This window comes from Periplaneta americana, chromosome 5 (assembly GCF_040183065.1).
Source record: "Periplaneta americana isolate PAMFEO1 chromosome 5, P.americana_PAMFEO1_priV1, whole genome shotgun sequence".
Classification (NCBI taxonomy): Eukaryota; Metazoa; Arthropoda; class Insecta; order Blattodea; family Blattidae; genus Periplaneta; species Periplaneta americana.
The window spans coordinates 41,136,853-41,158,952 of record NC_091121.1 but is presented as its reverse complement, the minus strand read 5'-3'; the positions used below and the strand labels follow the sequence as shown (position 1 = coordinate 41,158,952).

At 35.6% G+C, this 22,100-nt stretch overlaps 1 protein-coding gene across 3 annotated transcripts in view; it reads right to left on the bottom strand.

Moving 5' to 3' along the window:
* The window catches only part of LOC138699536 (store-operated calcium entry regulator STIMATE-like), a 45,024-nt gene extending 31,272 nt beyond the window's left edge, over positions 1 to 13,752 (bottom strand). The window contains exons 1-5 of one of the 3 annotated variants that reach the window (XM_069825506.1): positions 13,628 to 13,752; positions 13,249 to 13,420; positions 10,327 to 10,471; positions 5,236 to 5,357; positions 3,384 to 3,580 (exon numbers count right to left, since the gene is read on the bottom strand). In XM_069825506.1, the coding sequence (XP_069681607.1) occupies positions 3,384 to 3,580; positions 5,236 to 5,357; positions 10,327 to 10,471; positions 13,249 to 13,366 (582 nt within the window). In that variant the 5' untranslated portion in view covers positions 13,367 to 13,420; positions 13,628 to 13,752. Of the gene's footprint in view, positions 1 to 3,383; positions 3,581 to 5,235; positions 5,358 to 10,326; positions 10,472 to 13,248; positions 13,421 to 13,501 lie in introns of all 3 variants that reach the window. The other 2 variants (XM_069825507.1, XM_069825505.1) reach the window with 2 other exon arrangements.
* Between the last annotated feature and the right edge of the window lie 8,348 nt (positions 13,753 to 22,100).

Here is a 22,100-nt window from a genome sequence, read left to right as displayed (position 1 = left end):
TATGTATGGGGCAAATAACACTTAAATTCCATTCCTCAGGTATAGTTTCTTCTGTCCATATCCTAATCAATTGATGCAAGTGTTTAATAAATTCTGAGCCTCCATGCTTCACCAACTCAGACTGAATAAGATCCAAACCAAGTGCCTTATTATTTTTTTTAGTTTTTCTACCGCCATTCCACTTCACTGATAGCAGATGTGTTTCAGAAGATTCCACCTCATTCCCTCCATCCAGATTACCAAAGGCTTCAATATTCCATAACTCATCAAAATGTTGAGCCCATCTTTCAAGTATTAATTTGTCATCACCTAAAATAACACTCTTTTTATCCTTACACATTGTCGTTCTGGGTTGGAAATCTTTCCGCATGTTATTTAATTTTTTGAAGAAGGCTCTGGTCTCGTTCATATCCCTTAACTGTTCCAGTTCTACCAGTCTTGCCTGAGCAAATTCTCGTTTCTTCTTTTTATGCACATTCTTTTCTTCTCTTCTGGCTTCACGATATTCTTCTACTGCCCTTCTAGTATGATTCTTTTGCAGTATTTTCCTGTAAGCTTTATTTTTTTCCATTGTCATTAGTTCACACTCCTAGTCAAACCAGTTATACTTAGACTTCAACAAACAAAATTTGATAACACAATCACAAGGGAAAAAATGGAACTCTCTGCATCATAATCCACAGTTAATTCCCGATTTACCACGAAAATCGTCTGTAGCTGCATTTAGATTGGCAACAGGCCATGATTGTTTGGCCAAACACCTGCATAGAATTGGAATATATCAGTCCCCTAACTGCCCATTGTGCAACTCAAACCAAGAAATGGATTCGGAACACCTCAAAATCTGTGCTTCAGTGGCTGACCATGATAATATCTTTGAAAAATATTGGAGTGCAAGAGGTCAAATGACTTTATTGTCAAACGCCTGGCATTAGAAAACAACAACATATTCTGAGTTACCCACCCTTCCCAGGGCCTCATTTGCAGCATTAGTTACTACCTCCTTCAAGTCCTTCCAGACCTGACCAACCCTCTCACTGTTAGAAAGGTCTGTCAAGTGTTTATCAATAATACTTCTATATCTAGCTGCATTCTCAGAGTTCTTCAATCCATCCAAATCAAACTTCCTAATCTTGACTCCAGTTAACTTACATATGTTCGATATACGACTTCTGATTTTAGCTATAATTAAATAGTGATCAGAGTCAATATTGGCACCATGATAACTCCTGAGGTCCATTAAATTAGATCCATGCCTTGCATCAATAACGAGGTGGTCAATTTGATTAAAAGTGTTTTCATTAGGAGATTTCCACGTCATTTTATGGATGTCCTTATGCTCAAAAATTGTACTTCCAACTATCATATTTCTTGAAGAGGCAAAATTAATCAGTCTGATTCCATTATCGTCCGATTCGCTGTGCAAACTATTACTTCCAATAACTGATCTATATAGAGGTGAGCCTGCCTGGAGAGAAATAAAAAATAGGTTGCAACTGCCAAATTACTCTTCAATGAACGACCACTCATATAAATTGAGGGAAAGAAGACAGAGGACGGACACTGGAAAGTTTTCTTTTCTCAATCGTACTATCAGGGACTGGAATGCTTTACCTGCAGACTTACTAAAGGCTTTACCAACAACCAAAAACGTATTTAAAAATAGGCTTAATGACTTTATAATAGACGATAATTATACACAGTATGTAAAGGATGTAAATGATATTCTGTTATTTAAGTGTTGTATCAGTGAAGAATTATGTTGTGTCAGTGAAACGTGTTCCTGTTAGGGAAGCTTTATAGTTTATAGTGGCAGTGCAAAGTATTTGAACAGTGAAATGTTTTTGAACTGTTAGTGAAATCAGGATAGAATCAGTGAAATGTATCGCAGTTCCAGTGCAGTGAGTGAGTTGACAGCGAAATGAGTGTAATGTGGAAAGGTACTTGTGCAGATATGAACATATCATACTCGTGGGTTTTAGTTCGAACTTAGATTTAAGATACAAATTAGATTTATTTTAAATGTTATTTTAAGTGATCATGCTTCATTTAATTTAGGATATTCCCTATTATTATTATTATTATTATTATTATTATTATTATTATTATTATTATTATTATTATAAATTATTGTTAGTATTAATTATTTGTATTAATTATTGGTATTATTATTATTAAGTGTATTTTTAATTAACAAGTTTATTATTGTCATTATTGAGTGTAATTAGTTACCACTGCCACCAGGTATATACCCATTGCAGTGTGAATAAATACATACATACATACATATCTTCTCTACCAATTTTTGCATGCATCTCTCCCATAATAATCTTACAATCTGCTCTTGAGCATTCATTATAAATTTCGTCTAATTCGTCATAAAAGGAATCTTTCTCTTCTTCACTTTTTTCTTCAGTCGTGCATGTGCACAAATAATACTATAATTGAAAAAAACGCCCTCTGAGACATAGTCTGCATATTCTATAAGATTTTGCATGAAAATCCATAATCAAATGTTTCTGTCTTTTATTTACAACGAAACCTGTTCCAAACATATGGATTTTCTTCTGACAACTATAAAAAATCACGTTTCTTCTTCTCCATAACTCCAGATCCCGTCCATCTCAGTTCCTGAATAGCGGTAACATCTAATTTATAACAATCCAGCTGTTCCAAAAGTTTCTTCAAGGCACCAGGTTGGTATAATGACAGCACATTCCACGATCCAAATCTTAAATCCTTTAGTCGTTTACTATGTCGTCTTGAATATGTCCGTCCGGCAATTACTTCTTCAGGTTCCGTAACAAGATGTTTTTTACGGTGTGGGGCCGTCAACCCCACGCCCAACCCCCAACCTGGAGGACCAGGTCCCTCATTTATAACCCCAGGGACTGGGTGGCCCAGCTATACCCCCAGGCACTGGGTTCCCATTTAGTCACCTTTTACGACATGCAAGGGATACAGTGGGACAATTCTTTAATCTCGGTCACCACACGGGAACTTCTACAATATCAACTCTTGTTTTTCCTTGCTTCAGTAACATTTTACGTAATTCATTACTATTATTATTGCATCAGCTAAGTACTGTATGTATAACAATGATGATGACGATGACGATGATGATGATAATTTCTTTTGCATACAACATCATAGTCTCTTGTTATTTCTTACATAATTGCAATGCAGTTTGGGGTACAAAGTAAAAAAAAAAAATGTACTTTGGGGGTACATCAACAAAAAAGATTGAACACCACTGCAATAGAATACATTAAAGTAGGTGTCTAAAAGTTAGTTTTGAAGTGCCTAAAAATCCAAGGTCTAATCATGACATACAAAGTTCTGAGAAGCAACACACCGTTTTAATAACATTCATTTATACTCACGTTTATGAAGAATGGAATGATAAGCATGACTATGACTACTTCAACTTTCGGATCTGTAATAGGCGAAAGAATGAAGTCTCTGACTTCATCCCAGAAATCCAGCTGGATGAGCAATGTGATGCAAATCTTTACAATAACCATGAGCAATACATATAGGCAGCATTGTGCCAGCCAGGCGTTCACTGATGGTGGTTTACCTGTTAATAAAAACATGTTTGTATTCCATTAAAACACCATAAACAAAAATGTAATTATACAGGAAAATAAGTTCGGTTAAGCCATTTATAGGTGACATATTATCACAGAAGTAAACATGTCTATGCTGAAGGGTTATTCAACAAAAACATTACCAAGTGAGTAGAAGACAGAAAATGAGATCAATAGCAGTGTTCCTATGGCCCTATGCAGTGTCATATTAGTATCATTAGCGGAAAACTTGAATGCATCGGAAAATGGAGAGAATATTGACGAAAGTAAAAGATTAGAGATAAAGGAGAGAGTTAGAAAGATTGTTAATAATAATGGAAGAAATAGAAAAGGTAAAGTTGCGGAAGACATGAGGGCAGTGACTCAGGTTATTGCAAGGGAAGAATGTCGAAAGAACCCAGCATCAACAAATTCCATTCAGGCGATGAACTCTAAAGGCAGCGGCTGCACCATCTGGTAGACGACCAGCAATGACGTCACCCCAAGGCCAAGCCAGCGGAACAAGCATAGTATCAGATGGCAACAGAAGTGGAGAAAGGTAGAAGGGGAGAGAGAGGAATGCTGAACCGACGAAAGAAGAGACTGGTGAACGAGGAAGCGAAATAAGTGCGGGGAATAGAAGAGGAAGTAGTGAGTGTGTAAAGCGTGCCAGGAGTGAGAAAAGAGGGAGCAATAGTGGAGAAAAACCTGTCTATAATAATCTGAGGAAATGGTGCATCAGTGGGATGAAATAATAGTAGGTTAGCTAGGTAATGGATAAATGGAGGTGAGCTGTTGTTCTTTTTTTTTCAGTGTTACATAGTGTTATAAATAAAGTGAAAGCAATGTTGCTAGGATACGAGCGCTAATGTGTGCTGTGAGAAGAGTTTAGACAGTGAATATAATATTAGTTCAAGTTTGTAGTGAAATAGTCAACAAGGGTTAGGTCTTATATATTAAATAAGTTATGTGCATTGTTATTTAAAGTATTAAGTTAGTTATGGAGGGAGAAATTATTTTTAAGGGAATTGAGAATAAGAGAAGGGAAGTAGAATAATAGTGGATAAAGTAAAAGGATGGTCAAGTAAAAGTGAAGGGACATGAAAGACACGGTAAGAACAGGCTTCAAGGGTCAAAATACGTCTTGTTTAAAATTGTAAATAGTGCAAGTAAGGGAATGCTGGCCCAAATACAGAAATGTGAAGGGCCAGCAGGACCGAAGATTTTGAGAAATATATATCATATCATATCATATCATATCATATTAGTATCAAAAAAAAAAAACAACACACATGCACGCACACACACACAAAAACAATTTTACAGAACTTTTCAGTTAGTATAAATGAAATTCTTAAGCTATAAAGATTTAATCTGTATCCAATATTTCCATTCAAGCTATACTTTTCAATATACAGAGCATAGAATGATTTTAGGAAAACATTACATTATTCATGTTTGTGTTTAAGTGCCCTCAAATACAACAATAGCAACTCATTTCAACGTCTATCCTCTGCTGTCGTGACACAAAGTAAAATCTAATCACCAGTTGATAAGAAGTACAATCAGCAAGTGACTGGAGACAAGGTCAGGGACTGGCTGTCAAATGAAAGCTGTAACAAAGATAGTGGAGTGGTAACAGAAACTCACTGTCTGCAATACTAACCATATTCACCAAAGTTGATTGCTTCCCACCTCTTCACCCTAGATAAATACTGAGATAGTCGGATCCCTACATAAATGATGCCAAGACCAATCGACGAATCTAATAAGAAATTTATAATGTACCTGCAAATGAAAACGGATGGAATTAAGAAACATTCTCCAAATTTACTATATACCTATATTCAAGCATATTATTGCAGAGCAAAGATTTAATTCATGACTAGACCAAGGAAAATCTTAATTTTCATCAGTGACTATCTCAAATGTAGCATTCAAATAATTAGTTAATGGAGTTTAAAAAAAGGGTGCGTCAACTACTATGGCTATTTGCGCCCTTATCTAACATTTTTTAAAAAACACAATACCATAAGCTGAATTTAAATATGAACTAAAAATGTTGCCACATTAAAAATCAGAGGTACACAAATACATTAGCAACAAGGCAATTCGTAAAAAGATTATAAAAAATGAGCAGTTCTTTGACCCAAGGCAGTGTTTAAAAAAGAAACAATAAAATAATACAACAAATACCACCAGAAAGAAATTATTTGGCGGAATTCAAAACAATAAAATTCTATAAAATAATCGGATGTATAAGGTCCAAGGTCCGAAATGTCAAGTATAAGTAATAACCAGGCTTCGAGACTTTGGACCTGATACAATAAGTTTACTGTGCATGTACTATAGGTTGATGACTCGCTACAGGTAGTGAAAGGTAAAGATGTGTTGAGGTAACAACGTTGCTATTTAGAGTAGAGTACGGTAGTACAGGGAAACACACATAAGTATGTACATTCTGAAAGTAAATATACATTACACAATGATAATGTCAAAAGAATGTGGAAAGCATTTATTCTCCTGTCTTTTATAAGCATTTTTGTTTAATTATACACAGTGTTAATGGTGGAAATAAACATGTAGCAATTTTAATTTCTTCATTTATCCTATTGATCGTCTTTAGGAATTGCAGTGACAGTACCGAATTGCAATGTACTACAATATACATTTTCAGTGTCTCAAACGTAAATCTTTTTCGGTACTGTGAAAAGCTACATTCTACGTCGCATGACGTGATAGGAACAAAACGAAAAAACCTAACATCATTGCAGTCTCTAAGAGACATTCCTTTATTCTCGGGTGACTCTATGTCCAATAATTTGCTGTTTATATTACACAATGTTCCATATCCGTTATTTTTACATAAAATTGATTTCCACTTCTGTTTTACATGTTAAGTAACCGGTGTACTTGGTGTCTCATTAATTCTCTATGTAATTTCCTAAACTAATTTTGAGGGCTTCCGGCATCTCTTGCTCTGACTTATCTAACCGTGTAATAGTTTCAGACACAGTTTGACAATGGATTTGTATGAAAACCAAATTATTCGTCAAAACCTTCATATTCAGAGCATTTTTCTTTGCGTATTTGTTGGCATTCGTTCTACAGTACCCCCACCCACTGTACGCTTTACCACTATACTCAGTACATTGTTATGCGGATTTCCCACTGAACTGCTCTATTGGGTCCAAAGTCTTGAAGCCTGGTAATAACCTCCGGATGTAAAGGGTCCGGAGGGTAAGCAACAATGGGTCAATAAAAACTAAATCACCCTGTCAAGTCCTCTACTGGATAAAAATCTCAGAACTGTATTTGCAGAATTAAAATCATTTCCAAACGTGTTACATAGATTTGGCTGAATTGTGTATTGTCCACGGACACAGTCATATTTCCTGCAATGCAGTAAAATATGTTCGACCGTAAGTGGTACATAACATATCTCACACTACAGTTGAAGCTTGCCACATAGGAGATGGCCATGTGTCAGACAACAGCGGCCAACCCTCAACCAGGTTAGTAAAACTTTTTCGTGTCATGACACACTTGTGGACGAATCCCAAACTCGAACAGTATTCTTGATATTTCCCTCTTGTGCAGATCATTCTTCTTCCCACTGTCACCATATTTTATATTTCAAGTAATTTTGAATGTCTTGCCACATCTTGCGTCAATCACTTGAGAGCCATTCATAGCACCATCTCTTGCTGCAACATCTGCTGCTTCATTACCAGGAATGCATTCAAATATCTAGGTGTGATAAGATAATAGGTCTAAATGAAGCAAGAAGAAGAATTTGGGAACATCAAAACAGCAATAAGATCACTACAAAACGCTTAAGTTATTTCATTAATCAACTACTTCACTATGTTAATATTAAACTATGTTGGTATTTTACCTTAATTACTAGAATTCAGAAATGATGCAAATCACATTGAAATTTGTTTACGGTATTTAAATAACTTAACAGTTTTTTATTGATATACAAGTGTTAGAATAGTGTAATCAAAAATGAATAAGAATAAGATATTCAGGACTGGAGAAGGAGAGCAGTAACTCTAAAAAAAAAAAAAAAATGCACTGCAACTAAAACAAATAATTTCAAGACTTATATCTATAAACAGACCACAGAAAGATAGTAGTAAAATTTATAAATTTATTAATGAAATTCAATCAAACCAAAATTTGAATAAAGGAGCGATAGTTCACAAAGTGAAAATTTATAAATCAACAGCAATAATGTTTTTAAAATTAACTATGTAAACAATCATAATTCATAATATATTGAAGGACATCGAAAAGAACAAGAAACAATAATGATGATCATTAATTAAAGGTGGTTATGATAAAAATAGGTAATTCTACAGAAGAACTAGACCAAAGGAAGCACCATTCTTTCTTTTACAATTGCATATAAAGTACTAAACATGTGACTGTACTTTTAAGTACCCAATACCTTCCACAGAATAATGTAGAACTATTCACCCATTGTTTTTACAACACAGCTTCATTTCTTATTCTGTCTGTCCATTTCCCATGCTCCATTCTTTTCCATATCCATGGCACTACAGCCCATGAAGGGCCAAGACTGACCAGCCGGCTGCTGGCCTCATGTCCACATACCGAAGCAACGTGGACGATCATCCAACCAGAATGGAGGTATCGTGTGGTTAGCACGATGATCCCCCCCCCCCCAACTGTTATAGCTGGTTTGCGAAACTGGATTTTAGCTACTTATTGCAGGTTCCCAAGTGCATCACGATGCTGGGTCCCATACACTGGCCGAAATTTCATGAGAAAATTTCTTCTCCATGGGGATTCGAATCAGCGCACATTCCTTAACGCAAGTCCTAGACAGGATGCCTTAGACCACGATGCCACGGTGCAGGGCATTCTTTTCCATATCCACATTTCAAATCCTTTTAGTCGTTTCTCTTCACTTCGTCGTATTGTCCATGTTTCTGCTCCATACAATATCACACTCCACATAAAGCACTTCACTAGTTTCTTTCTTAGTTCTTTTTCCAGAGGTCCGCAGAAGATGCTCCTTTCTCTATTAAAAGCTTCCCTTGCCACTACTATCCTACTTTTGACTTCCTGGCAACAGCTCATGTTACTATTTACAGCACACCCAAGTATTTCAAGCTGTCCACTTGTTTCACTGCCTCATTTCGAATTCGCAAGTTTACCTTCTTTGGTTTTCTTGCGATAACCATGGTCTTCGTCTTGTTTGCATTTATCTTCATCCCACACTGCTCACAGCTGTCATTTAGCTCCAGCAGCATATCTCTTAGTATCATCTCCTCTTCTGCTAACAACGCCATATCACCAGCAAATCTTATGCACTTTATTCTTCTTCCTCCTATGACTCCTCCTACATTCTGAAAACAGTTCTTCATTAAATCTTCCAAGTAGATGTTGAACAGGGTAGGTGATAAAGGCATCCTCGTCATGCTCCTCTCCCTATTTTACTTCCTTCTCACATTTCTTCTCCTATCCTGACTTTGACTCGTTTCATATAAAGGTTACAGCCTTCTCTCTTTCTAATCCACATCAATTTTCTTCAAGATCCCCATCAGTTTATTCCAATCCACTATGTCAAATGCCTTTTCAAGGTCCACAAATACTACATAAACTTCTTTATTCTTCTCGAGATATCTATCGCCAATTGTCCACAACAGTCCAATTGCATATCTCTGACTTTTTCCTTTCCTGAAGCTAAACTGCTCTTCTTCCAACTGTCCTTCCACCTTTGAATATAAACGCCGATTCATCACCTATACTTACATACAAATGGCTTTTAAATAACCCGGAGGTTCATTGCCACCCTCATATAAGCCATCGGTCTCTATCCTGAGCAAGATTAATTCAGTCCCTACCATCTTATCCCATCTCCCTCAAATTCATTTTAATATTATCCTTCCATCTACGTCTTGGCCTCTCCAAAGGTCTTTTTCCCTCTGGTCTTCCAATTAACACTTTATATGCATATCTGGATTACTCATATGTGGTACATGCCCTGCCCATCTCAAATGTGTGGATTTAATTATGTTAGGTGAAGAATACAATGCGTGCAATTCTGCATTATGTAACTTTCTCCATTCTTCTGTAACTTCATCCCTCTCAGCCCCAAATATTTTCCTAAGCATCTTATTCTCAAACACCCTTAACCTCTGTTCCTCTCTCAAAGTAAGAGTCCAAGTTTCACAACCATACAGAACAGCTGGTAATATAACTGTTTTATAAATTCTAACTTTCAATTTTTTCGAGAGCAGACAGGATGATAAAAGGTTCTCAACCAAATAATAACAGACATTTCCCATATTTATTCTGTGTTTAATTTCCTCTCGAGTGTCATTTATATTTGTTACTATTGCTACAAGGTACTTGAATATTTCCTTCTCTTCAAAGGATAAATTTCCAATTTTTATATTTCCACTTCATACTAAGTTCTGGTCACGAGACATCATATACCGACTTTGTTTTTTCGGGGTTTAATTTCAAACCTATCTCCTTACTTGCTTCAAGTAAAATTCCCGTGTTTTCCCTAAATGTTTGTGGATTTCTCCTAACATATTCATGTCATCCGCATAAGCAGGCAGATGATGTAACCCGTTCAATTCCAAACCCTCTGTGTTTTCATACAATAACCTTAATTTAAAACAATGTTTAACATAATTTACTATTAATAATGTAAAATTATAACACATTTTAATCGTTACCGTACTAAAACAATGCAAGGCGTTCTGACACTCACCAAGTGCATGGATCTCCCTGAAATGTTGTAGCCAAGTAAACATTTGCTAAATGAATAACTAGAGCTCCCATGCCTTGCTTAGAGGTATCATAGAACCATATCAGCCATGGCCGGCGTTCATACCGAGGCTCACAGAACCTTTTCACTGAAAAACATCCAGAAAAAAAAAATTAAGATTGTATTTCAATGATCAAATATAATGATACAATGAGGTGACATTTGATTTTAAAAATTCCATTTCGTTTTTAATACCACTAAAAATTTTATGTATGGTTCATAGAATCTCTCCACAAATGTTCATGCAGATTAGGCCCCTTCAATCGGCTGACATTTAATTAAAACATTGCACACTCTGAGTGGCCCTTTAAACTTTTAAACTCAATTTTCTCCATTTGCATTTTTCTTACATACAGCTTTACTAAAAATGCTACTCCTCCAAATTTTCTGCTACGTCCATGATTTTTGTAGGTCTCCTTAAAGATGTGCTTAAGAAAACGTCTCAGGGTTTTCCTTAAACCTCAACATTTTCGGGAGAATTTCTTTTTTTTTTTTTTTTTTTTTTCTAGACTTCACAATTTTCACCTGTTTTTATATTAAACTATACACTGTAAACTGGGATAAACTTAACCACAAAGGAAAAAAAATATCGTGATATCAAATGCACTGAATATATTTTTAAAGTTCAGTATTTTTTCCTCCATTTCTCAAGTATTTTTTTTTATAATTCTAAGTCATAATTAGGGCTTGATATCATGATTTAAATTTCTTTTGTGGTCAAATTTACCCCAGTGATCAAGTTTATGGTACTTATAATTCTGTGGTCCATGTTCGATTCCCAGCATACCCCCGATTTATATCTTGTGTTGGGCAAGCCATGATCCATGTAACAAAGGGGTTTTCTCTAAGAGCTCTGATTTCCCTGTGGTAATTCCTAAGAACTCTCCATCGTCATCTCATCTCATTGTGGCTGTAGCATAGACCAGTCTCCTATAGTGCAACCTGGGCAATGACTCTGTCGGTAAATTGGTCTACACAACTGGCTTCATATAAATGAATGACGAACAATCAAGTACCGGTACCTGCCATTACAAAAAAAAAATACTATACAAAATAGTTTTTTCATAGCTCTTGAAGAATAAAGTAAACAGCAAGTTATGTTTCAAGGAGTTTGGAAGATATGTGGAGCAAATTCCGGGTAAAAATGTTCAAATTTGTAGGAGTAGTAGTGATTTTCAAAATATAATTTAAATTTACAAAAATATTAATACTTCATATAATTAATTTTGAACCAAATGATATGAAATTTTTGTACAGTGGCTATTTAAATACAGCATGATGTGTGTAGCCTATACATTTTCAAAGGTCTAGCTCAAAGGGTTAAGAATATTTAAATTTCATCTGACTGTATCCTTAATGCTGAAGTAACAGGGAGAACGTTTGAATTTCGCCACAGACAGCTATTATTTTTTTAAAAGAAGTTAATAATAACTGGAACTCTATATCAGAATAAACGTTGCATTCACACATGGAGCTACATACTTATATTCTTTCCAATAACTTACATCATTATTTGTATACAGCATTTCTATTGTGTGCTATTACTTTCCCTGCAAAGTTTAATAACATCAAGGAAAACCGGACTACCTGGAGAAAACCTCTCTATTGTCTGAACAATAGACTTGCCCAAGACAAGTTATAAATTCAGGGAGGAGCAGGATGAGTAAGAATTATTTTTAACCACAGTAGATACAGGCCTACTGGTACAGTACAACAACACATTTTCCTCATTAAAACGTATCTACTGATACTGAAGAAGTAGTAGTACAAGTTGTGTTTACACAAGTTTTGGCAGCGTTTTCCAGATGCTACACAATTACAGAAACAGTGTGTTGTTAAATTATTTAATAAGTGGCGAGAATAAATTTATGTCCAAGCATTATATCACTTAATGCTGATATATTATACAGATTGACAACGTGAACTGCAACTTATTTTTTATTTTCGTTTACCACTGAAGTTTTATTTAAAAATAATAAATAAAATTGGCTTATTCTACCCACTTTAAGGAGGGATGGGTGCTTTACGTGATGACCAATACAGAAGGCTGGTAACCGTCAATATTCCACGAAATCACCAGAGGTTGCCCACGACCTATGGAGCTTGCATGAAAACTGTCACTACTTATGCACAGGAGTGAATTTACCTCAGTTATGATTTTGCCTATCCTTAAAAAGTTGTTCTAAGGCGATAATAAAACAAAATTCACTTAGAAAAACAAATATGGGTCAGTATGCTACCTCGTTTCCAAACGATTGTGGGTCACCTACAAAATTACTTCTTACATTTATGCTCTTCTCATAAAACCACACGAACTAGTTTATTCATCCCGAAATATTTTATATATATACAAAAAAAGCGAATTGAACATCTTTACTTGAATCTTAATTTAATTTCATGTGAGTGTTGCATATATAATCTCAAGTGTAATAAAATATTAGTCTTACACAACTAGGCCTATAAATATAGATACCTCAATCTAACTACTGGTATAAGCCTGCAAATCATTTGCTTTTCAAATTCAGAACTTAACCATTAAAAACTTAGTGTAAATAAAATATTGGTCAATTAATTAAATTATCTTTGGGCAATAAACTCCACGTATTGTTACATAACAAAATTTGTAAGGGCTAAATTGGTGTTTATTCCAAGTACTTTCTAATAGTAACTAATTTAATAAGGATACCTAACAACCAGATAATCAGCCAGATCTTCCGAGCTCTTTTAGCATTGTACTAGGAAGTTAATTATACGAAAAGCTTTAATATCACCAAAAGATTACGAGAATTGAGAGTAAAATTATAACATTTAACTTCTTATATCAAATTGAAAAAATGACTGCAATGAATTTATCCTACTACTTACATATTAGGCAAGTAAATGCCAAAGCGGCCAGCAAGACTTGCAAGAACCATCCAAACATATCAGTAATATTACAAGGGAATCCATCGTGTCTATGGCCCTCAAAAATAGATGAATTCATCGAGGCAATGTAAATTATATTACTTCAAAGTAGAAACAGACATCTCACATGACCCTGAAAAACAATTTTATTTCCGTGTCATCAATATACGTACTCTCGTCTTGCAATAAATATATCATATATTAAATTTCACACCTTGACACATTATCATACCGCTAATTTCGTTGTGCGATATATGTATCATATGTTCCACTACAAAAACTAGTTTATATTATAAAATTATAACAAGTGGTTTCCCATGGGGAAAGTACTCTGACTCACGAACGAAGTACGAAGAACTGACGTCTCGACAAACACATATACAATATAATTATAATTATGTCAATCGCTTCCCATGAGAAAACACTGCAGTTTACACCGTAACAGTATCGGAACACTCCAACAGATGTCACTCAAGCGGCTGGGAAAAGAAAAGAAGTATGTATGTCACAAACACTGACGATACACAATCAAAGATGTTACACCGAAACTAGAGAGTCCTAGAGTAGAGTTCGTTCTTTTTATCCTCTCAGGTTGGTAGATAGGTAGGCAGGGAGCTCTGGTGGTAAGTTTCGTAAATTAATTAGATAGAAGTATAGATATTAAATCAGCCATATTGTTACACATTTCTGGCTAACTCAGACTGAAATAGGCACTATCGTATCAAACGCATTCTAATGTATGTATGTATGTATGTATCACCCACTTTTTTTTTCAAATTCTTCTTTGATTTTGATGCAGTATCGGACTTCTTGGGTCCCTGACTGCACTATTATGTTCTGGTTCCGCATGTTGCGGATAGATGGCAGGACTGTGACCCATTTTTGTAGTTGCACACCACTCCGGCAGGCCATGCTGTACATGATGTATATCTGTGGAGTGTTATGTCTTGTTCTGTGTATATGTAAGTGTTCGTGTAGGTGTAATCAAGGAAATATTGTCCCTCCCAGATGCTATGCTGTATGCATCGAATAACGTAAGAGGTCTTGGAATTCTGAAAGTTGAATGGAAAGCCAGTATTCAACACTATAACATCTGTAGGCAACTGGCACTGATGAGTGATGCACATCTACATCACATGAGAAATCTAAAGAGGAAAAGAAAACATCTCTCATGTGCCTGAAGATTGATCCTCAAACTCCAGGAAAACATCTCAGAGACATTCTCAGAAAGCAATCATTCCAGTCATGTTGCCAGCTCCCACAGCCATACAGCAATTGCCAACCTACTAAGAAACAGAGGATGGGAACTACATGAGGAGATTCATTGTGTGTCTGAAGATGATTCTCATAGAAGGGTGGATATAATTGCCATCAATAGAAGAACTCAGAAAGCAATGGTCTTAGACCCTATGATATGCTTTGAGCAAGGCACGAATCAGGCAATGCAGATAAATGATGACAAGCGAGCTAAATATGTACCTTGTCTTCCTTACCTTGGTGAAAAATATAGCATTTTGCTTTACAATTGGGATGTTACAGCTTACTATTTGGAGTGAAGGGTTGTTTACCAAAATTTACAAGTAATATCCTTAAATCTTTTAAACTTCCCTTTTATGAGGTTCAGAAGATAGTGATGGAAATTCTGAAGGCCTCTCTTCAAATTCTACACTATCATTTACATTTAACACATCAATTTTTGTTTTAATGTACAAATCGAATAATTGTTTTACTTGTTTCATTTCTCTTTATTTTTTGCTGCTTATAATTCCGGATCCCAGTGGTCAACTTCTCTTGAGGAAGGATAAATTTAAATAAATCTTAGTAGCAATGATAGTAACTAATTGTAGTTGTTATGCAAACACATTCTATTGCCTGTCATTAAGAAAATGCAGATTCCATTGTTGTAAGCGAGGAAAACAGCAGACATTTTATAATTTTTAATTAATTTAAATACTTTGTGCATAATTAATTTGTGTTAGTGTGTTTCTTGGGTGAATAATTGTGTAGAAACATTTCTCGATGTTATTCATTTTAATTGCTGCATTTTCTAGCTGTTTCAACCTAGGAAACTGTTTAAAAAATCTTTTCTCCTCTCCAGGAAGATCTGTAAAAACGTAATTCTAATGTTAAACAAAATACAAACTGCGAAATGGAAATAAATTTTAGACACAGGTAAGTGGCAATGTTAGAAAAAGGAGAGGCAGCAATTAAGCCACTTAAAACCTATAAGAGAATTTAATAGGGGTATTATTTCAGTTTTTGCTTGGGAGGAGAGCACAATTTTTTTTAGGGTAGACTTTACACATTGTGTGACTTATTCCCTCCCTACTTCATCACAAATGAACTATTTCCCATAGACCTATATCGTAAAATGGGTAGTCCGAAGTTCCAATGCCATTACAGAGTTCTGCAATGTTGCTTATATAGTGTATACTTTCTACACCAGAGTTCGCTATAAGCAGGACTTAGAAATAAAGGCACTCATTGATCAACTTGCAATTTATGAAGCACCATCACCTCTGCTGTCACTATATAAGACGCATATAGTGTGTGTGAATATATATAGTCTTTTTTGGCGGGAAAATTTTATCAAACAGCGAGGGGGGGTCCCTCTAGGAAAGGTCTAACAATAACATGAAGAGTAATATACTTTTGTGTTAGACCTTTTTCATATAAGGTGACAATGAGCACATGATCATTAATTATCATTAAATGCTATGCATTCAGGCATACTCACCTTGTCAGAATTCCTTAAGATAAATCTGTTTAATATCGTGCACTGTTAGAATATGGAATGTTATAGGTAAATAATTCTGCAACTGTATTTTGTTTATTGAAACTGGTGTGTGTGTTTGTAATGCTAAGGATTTAACAATCAAGTTATCTTCCTTCTTGCTTCCCAATATTTGGACGTAAGATCCACGCAAGTCTCAAGAGATTCGCAATTTGCTAGATTAACGCAACATGCATGAGCAAATTACAACCATTTTATTTGAGGACATACTGGTTTTAAGAGTTGGCGGTTGTATGTTCAGACTCAACTCCTGATAAGGATTGAGGGTAACCCCTGTCTTTGGTCCGCTGGTCCATAGGACCTAGCTGAGAGGACTTCATTGTATCCATCAACTATTCCCACCTCTGTCACCTGTGGGACACTCCTGTGTCGTGACAGGCCAGTGTAGACAATGATCTATTGGTCCACAGGAGGTATTTCATTTTCCTCCTACCACCCATTTCTGAGAAGTATTCCCCAACTGCCACCTGGGGCCTGTTTCTCAAAACTCACGGACTAGTAATACTAGTCTGTACAGTAGTAATAATAGTTTGTTTTACAAGTCTGTGTTTCTAGAAACTACAAGGGTTAAGTAGTAGTTACCAGTTCACAGACTAGTAATATTGGTCGATTTCACCAGTTCATAAGAGATTCTGTTTCTCAAAATGCTAATCTAGTTGATTATACTAGTATTCAACAGGAATATTCCTACAAGACTCTAAAGACTGGTGATTTCTATATTATCAGTTACCAGTGGCAATCTTTCTCAGATAATCAAAACAAAATATTGTAGTTATTTTTTTAATATGTGGTTTAGTGATACCGATTGAAGTAGTAAAGAAGTTGTTGTGAGAAGAGCTAAAACTATATCGAGAAAGAACAATTATTATTCCTTTACGGGAGCATTGTTTAAATAAAGTGCTGAAAAGCTTGGAGAGTTGTTCAATATAGTGGGACCTGCCAAAACAAGACAAACAAATAGAAGTCATGCATTGTCAGCAAAGCTTCAAATACAAATTGCTCTACAAATCGGGATGTTGATTATTTTCCAATGCCATCTGGTTTTTCTGCCCTAGACCAGCAACACATGCAGAATTTTTTTCCTAATAATCTGATACCAATTCATCAACTGCAGTAATTTTTGCTGGCTTTCCTCCTCCACTGCCAGTTCTTCTGACATTGTCAACTTTAGCCTACAAATTAAGTACAAAACGACACCAATTTACGAGTAGATCAAATGTAAAACTGAAAAAAAAAAAATTGCGAATTTTTCAAGTCATAAGTAGCATTCATGTCGCCAGTAGACCCACTAGCTACATAATGTGTTCATATTATGATACTGTGAACTTGAATTGGTACTCATCAAAGTTGCTTTCTTAATGTTGGGCCAATAAGTGTCCCTAACGTAAGCATAATCTTTGTTCTGAGGTATCAGTTCCATAGCCTCACATATTACAAATTTTTTTGTCCATTCGTTTACTTTATCATTTTTTGTTATTATGCTTGAAAAAGCACCAAATAATATATCCTTTGATTCATTAATCATATTGAGTATAGTTAATTTGCTTTCAATTGATGGAATTTCAAGAGAAGAGAGAAGTAAGAACCAAAACACAAACAACTTAGCCTTCTAAACTCAAATAACAATACCTACCAATGGCTATAAACAAATGAACTCAATCAGCTGACTAGTGAAATAGATCATGTGACTAGTGAAAAATTGTCACAAGTTACTAGACTGGTAAAATAGTTTGAGAAACAGAATCTACTAGAGCTGATGAAATATACTCTGGTAACTAGTAACTGGTGAACTACTAAACTAGTATTTTTGAGAAACAGGCCCCTGGGGACGCAAGGGGTTACAGGCTCCCCTGAGGGTTATTGAAATTAGTGACGATAGCGACATGATTAACACAATAGAATGGGATACGGGTAACATATTTTTAAAGAAAGAAAACATCTACAATGCTGTTAGTTCCTGATATTTATATATTAGAAATGTCTGCAGTTATAATGTGATGTCCAGTTACTCTAATTACTGTCAATGTAACTAACCTTATGCTATCACTGCCACTAATCCTAATTTAGATGAGCCGAATGGCATATGCTCGACATTATTACAATTTCTGAATTTCCTTTCTGAAAGTATGTGGCAAAAGATCAATCTGTATTTATAATTGCACTAGCATTGTTGCTACAGTAACTTATTACTTCATTTGTAAAGATTTTCAGAAGTTGAACCTTTGTCATCCATTTTGACAATATCTAATTCAGCACCATGCCTCACTAATGGATTACACAATTATAATAGTATTTCCGGCCAGTTTTGATAGACTTAAAAATTTTGATCTCACATAAATATTGTTAGAGGCAACGAAGGAGCTCAATATTTTTGCTGGTTACTAGTAGCCCATTCTCTGATTGAGATTCTGGCTGATATGTACATCTATTATCAGGCATCATCTCACATGACAATTTGTGTCAGAGGAAGATTTATTTTATTTGTTTTATTATTTTTTATTTTATTGGGTTATTTATGATGCTGTATCAACATCCAGGTTATTTAGCGTCTGAATGAAATGAAGGTGATAATGCCGGTGAAATGAGTCCGGGGTCCAGCACCGAAAGTTACCCAGCATTTGCTCGTATTGGGTTGAGGGAAAACCCCGGAAAAAACCTCAACCAGGTAACTTGCCCTGACCGGGATTCGAACTCGGGCCACCTGGTTTCACGGCCAGACGTGCTGACTGTTACTCCACAGGTGTGGACCCAGAGGAAGAACATTTGTTCGTGTGCATCTTTAGTCTGACTAATATAATATGTGGCTAATTGGCGATGTATGCAATGGAGGGGGAAAGGAACTGGCCACTCTATCCCATTATCTCCTGGCCTAGTCGCCTTAAAAGTGGTGCCTTCTTGGTATCACTTGTGAGGTTCAGTCCTCTCTTCGGACAGTCGACTAAACCAGTGTTCCGCAACGGGTGTGCCTCCTCAAGGTGAAAGGTGTGACGTGAACTTTTACCTATTATTGTAAAAAATTAATAAAATTAAATTCCTCTCTCAGCCGCCGAGTTAGTGACATGTCCAATGACATCCAAGACATTACGGAGGAGAAAATAAAGACCAGTCAGGAGTTCTCACTTCAGATAGACGAGTCCACCGATATTAACAGTCACGCACAACTTCTTTCCTACATTCGTTACATTTATGGGGATGTAATTGCATTTTTTCTTTTTGTGCAAAGAAGTGCCTGAGCGAGCAACCAGTGAAGAAATATTTCGTAAAACTAATGAATATGTGGTCCGTAATGTATTTACATTGGAGGATTGCATTAGCGTTTTACAGATGGAACCGCTTCTAAGAAAGGATTCGTGGCTAAATTACGTGAAGTATATTCTAGCATACGGAGCGACCACTGTCTCATTCACCGCGAGTCTTTGCCATGTCCTCTGAAAATTGTGATCCACGAAGTAGTGAAAGTTAGTATGTTGTCATTTTCAACTACATATATGTGTGGACTGGGCTTCTTGACGTTAACTGAAATTAAAACATTAAAGAGGGAGAAATGATGAAGAAATGAAGATGAAGAAATCAGGCTTGCACTGTCAACAATTCCGCCGTGGATCAGCCACTTATGTGCAGCTAAGCAGGTACAAATATCACATTGAAAGTGTGACTAGAGTTATTTACTTTAATATTAGTAATAGAAATGTGTACTTTCTACAGTGAATTAAAGTTCACAAACTGTTAATAAATGCAAGAGTCGATTTCTGTTTTATAATAATGATGATAATAATAATAATAATAATAATAATAATAATAATAATAATAATACTAATAATAGCACAAAATTTCAGTATGAAAATTTCCCCAAACAAAACAAAAATTATGGCGTTCCAAGGGTAAACAGCCAGTTAGGAGTAAAATTTGCTTTGGAAACCATATGTTAGAACAGGTAAATTCATTTAAATATTTAGGTTATAATTCGACATATTTACCTGTTACTGATATACTGTATCTGAAAATATTCAACATTTTAATGGAGCCTTAAGAACCATCAACCAGGTTTTCACAACCACGAAAACCCAAAAACATACCAGGTTAAAAACATATAAAGTTCTAGCAAGACCTGTCCTCATGTATGGTAGTGAGGCCTGGACTGTCCGAAACTCAGATGTTCAACGCCTAACAACTGCGGAAATGAGATTTCTAAGGAGGACTGCCAGCTACAGCTTGCTTGACCACAAAAGGAATGAACTAATTTCAAAAGAATTGAAAATTACACCTATTTATGAACATCTCAACTACTATAGACAAAAATGGCTTAACCATGCCAATAGAATGGACCGTTCCAGATTCCCAAGACAAATTCTCTGCTATATACCACATGGAAGACGATCTTTGGGACGCCCCCTGAAAAGATGGATGGAGACCGTAACAGACCACTAGGCCTAATACCTGCAAGGACGATGATGATGATGATGATGATGATAATAATAATAATAATAATAGTAAATGTGATTGCATTACATAATTATATTAAGAGAGTCACATCATATATTTTATTTTTGAGGGGATTAACATTTTGGTGCGCCATATTGAGTCTAGGCTGGTCTAGGGTGTGCCGTGAGTAAAAAAAAGATTGCGGAACACTGGACTAAATGACAATAGCAACAACAACAACTACTACTACTACTAGTAGTAGCCCTTCAGTGCTCCTACAGTAAATTGAGTAGTGCTCTCATCCCTTTCAAACGGATTTTAAAAAGGAATAGAATTTTTAATAGCTTCTTAATGTTCGCCAGTCTTTACGGTCCACATTGTGTTATTCCTTGCACTGCATGCAGCTCATTTTTAGTGTGGAGATTACTCATCTAGATTCTTATATTTTAGAGTTCCCCACAAGTAATAATCGCACACATATCAAATGCTTGCTGTAACAACACTTGAGCCACAGCCAAATGCTACTAGCAGGGTTGTCTCTTCTACCTGTTTCACCTTGTAGATGCTTGATCCTTTTGCTGCTCCAGCATTATAATACTTAAAATAATGGGGCCAAAATCTATATTCGATCTCCTTTTCTTTTCTCCTTTATTCTTCCAGTATAATTGAAACTGCTATATGTCAGTGGCATAGCATGAAATTTTGAGCGGGGGAAGCTAATTCAAGTTGTCTTTCATGCAATATGAGAAAACGTATTACAAAAATATAGTCTTGAAATAAATAGTAGTCAATGTCAAGTCAGCAGTCGAAGATTGGTTGGAACCTTGTAACACCAATAAGGCATGACCTCAAATGGTACATAGTAAAATACGATTTCACGGTTTACACATATCTCTAACAAATAGACACGTATACGTATAACATTAGCTCACTCCCTGTCATAGTTAGAGTAATCACAGTATTAACTGTCAATAGATACAGTATTAGTATCATTACATAAGTATGCGTCTGTCTCAGTTGTGTCCTTCATTGACAGCAAGGGAGTCGGTCATTTGTTTTTTAGATCACACTTTTGTTCGTAAGTCAGTCTTGATAATAGAATTGTCCTAAAAAATTCAAGTAAATTGGTGTCAGGAACTGTTATTTCACTCATTATTTATTATATCAGCTACAATGCACACTAACACTTCAACTGAACATAACTGATGAAAAGGGATAACTCGGAAACTACTTATTTTCAATGTCAAAGCTAGCTTCTTGCGAGCCTTACGACCAGGATAGTTTAGTTAGAAAGGGATGGAAAATCTGCGGGGTGGGTTACACAGAAGAATGAGAGTAAGAAACCAGTCTGCTTGGAAGCTGGTGTGTGCAGACTTCTTGTTTACTGCTGCATCACAAATCATCCTGAGCTGCCGCATCACAATATATAAATTCTATTAAAATTAATAAATAATTTTGTCCATACACTCCAGGTTTTTTATGAAATTATTATTAACTGGGGAAGCTGAGCTTTTTAGCTATGCCACTGCTATATGTACACATTATTTCAATTTAAGGATAAAAGTAGGCTAATTAGAAATGAGGATTACACAATAAA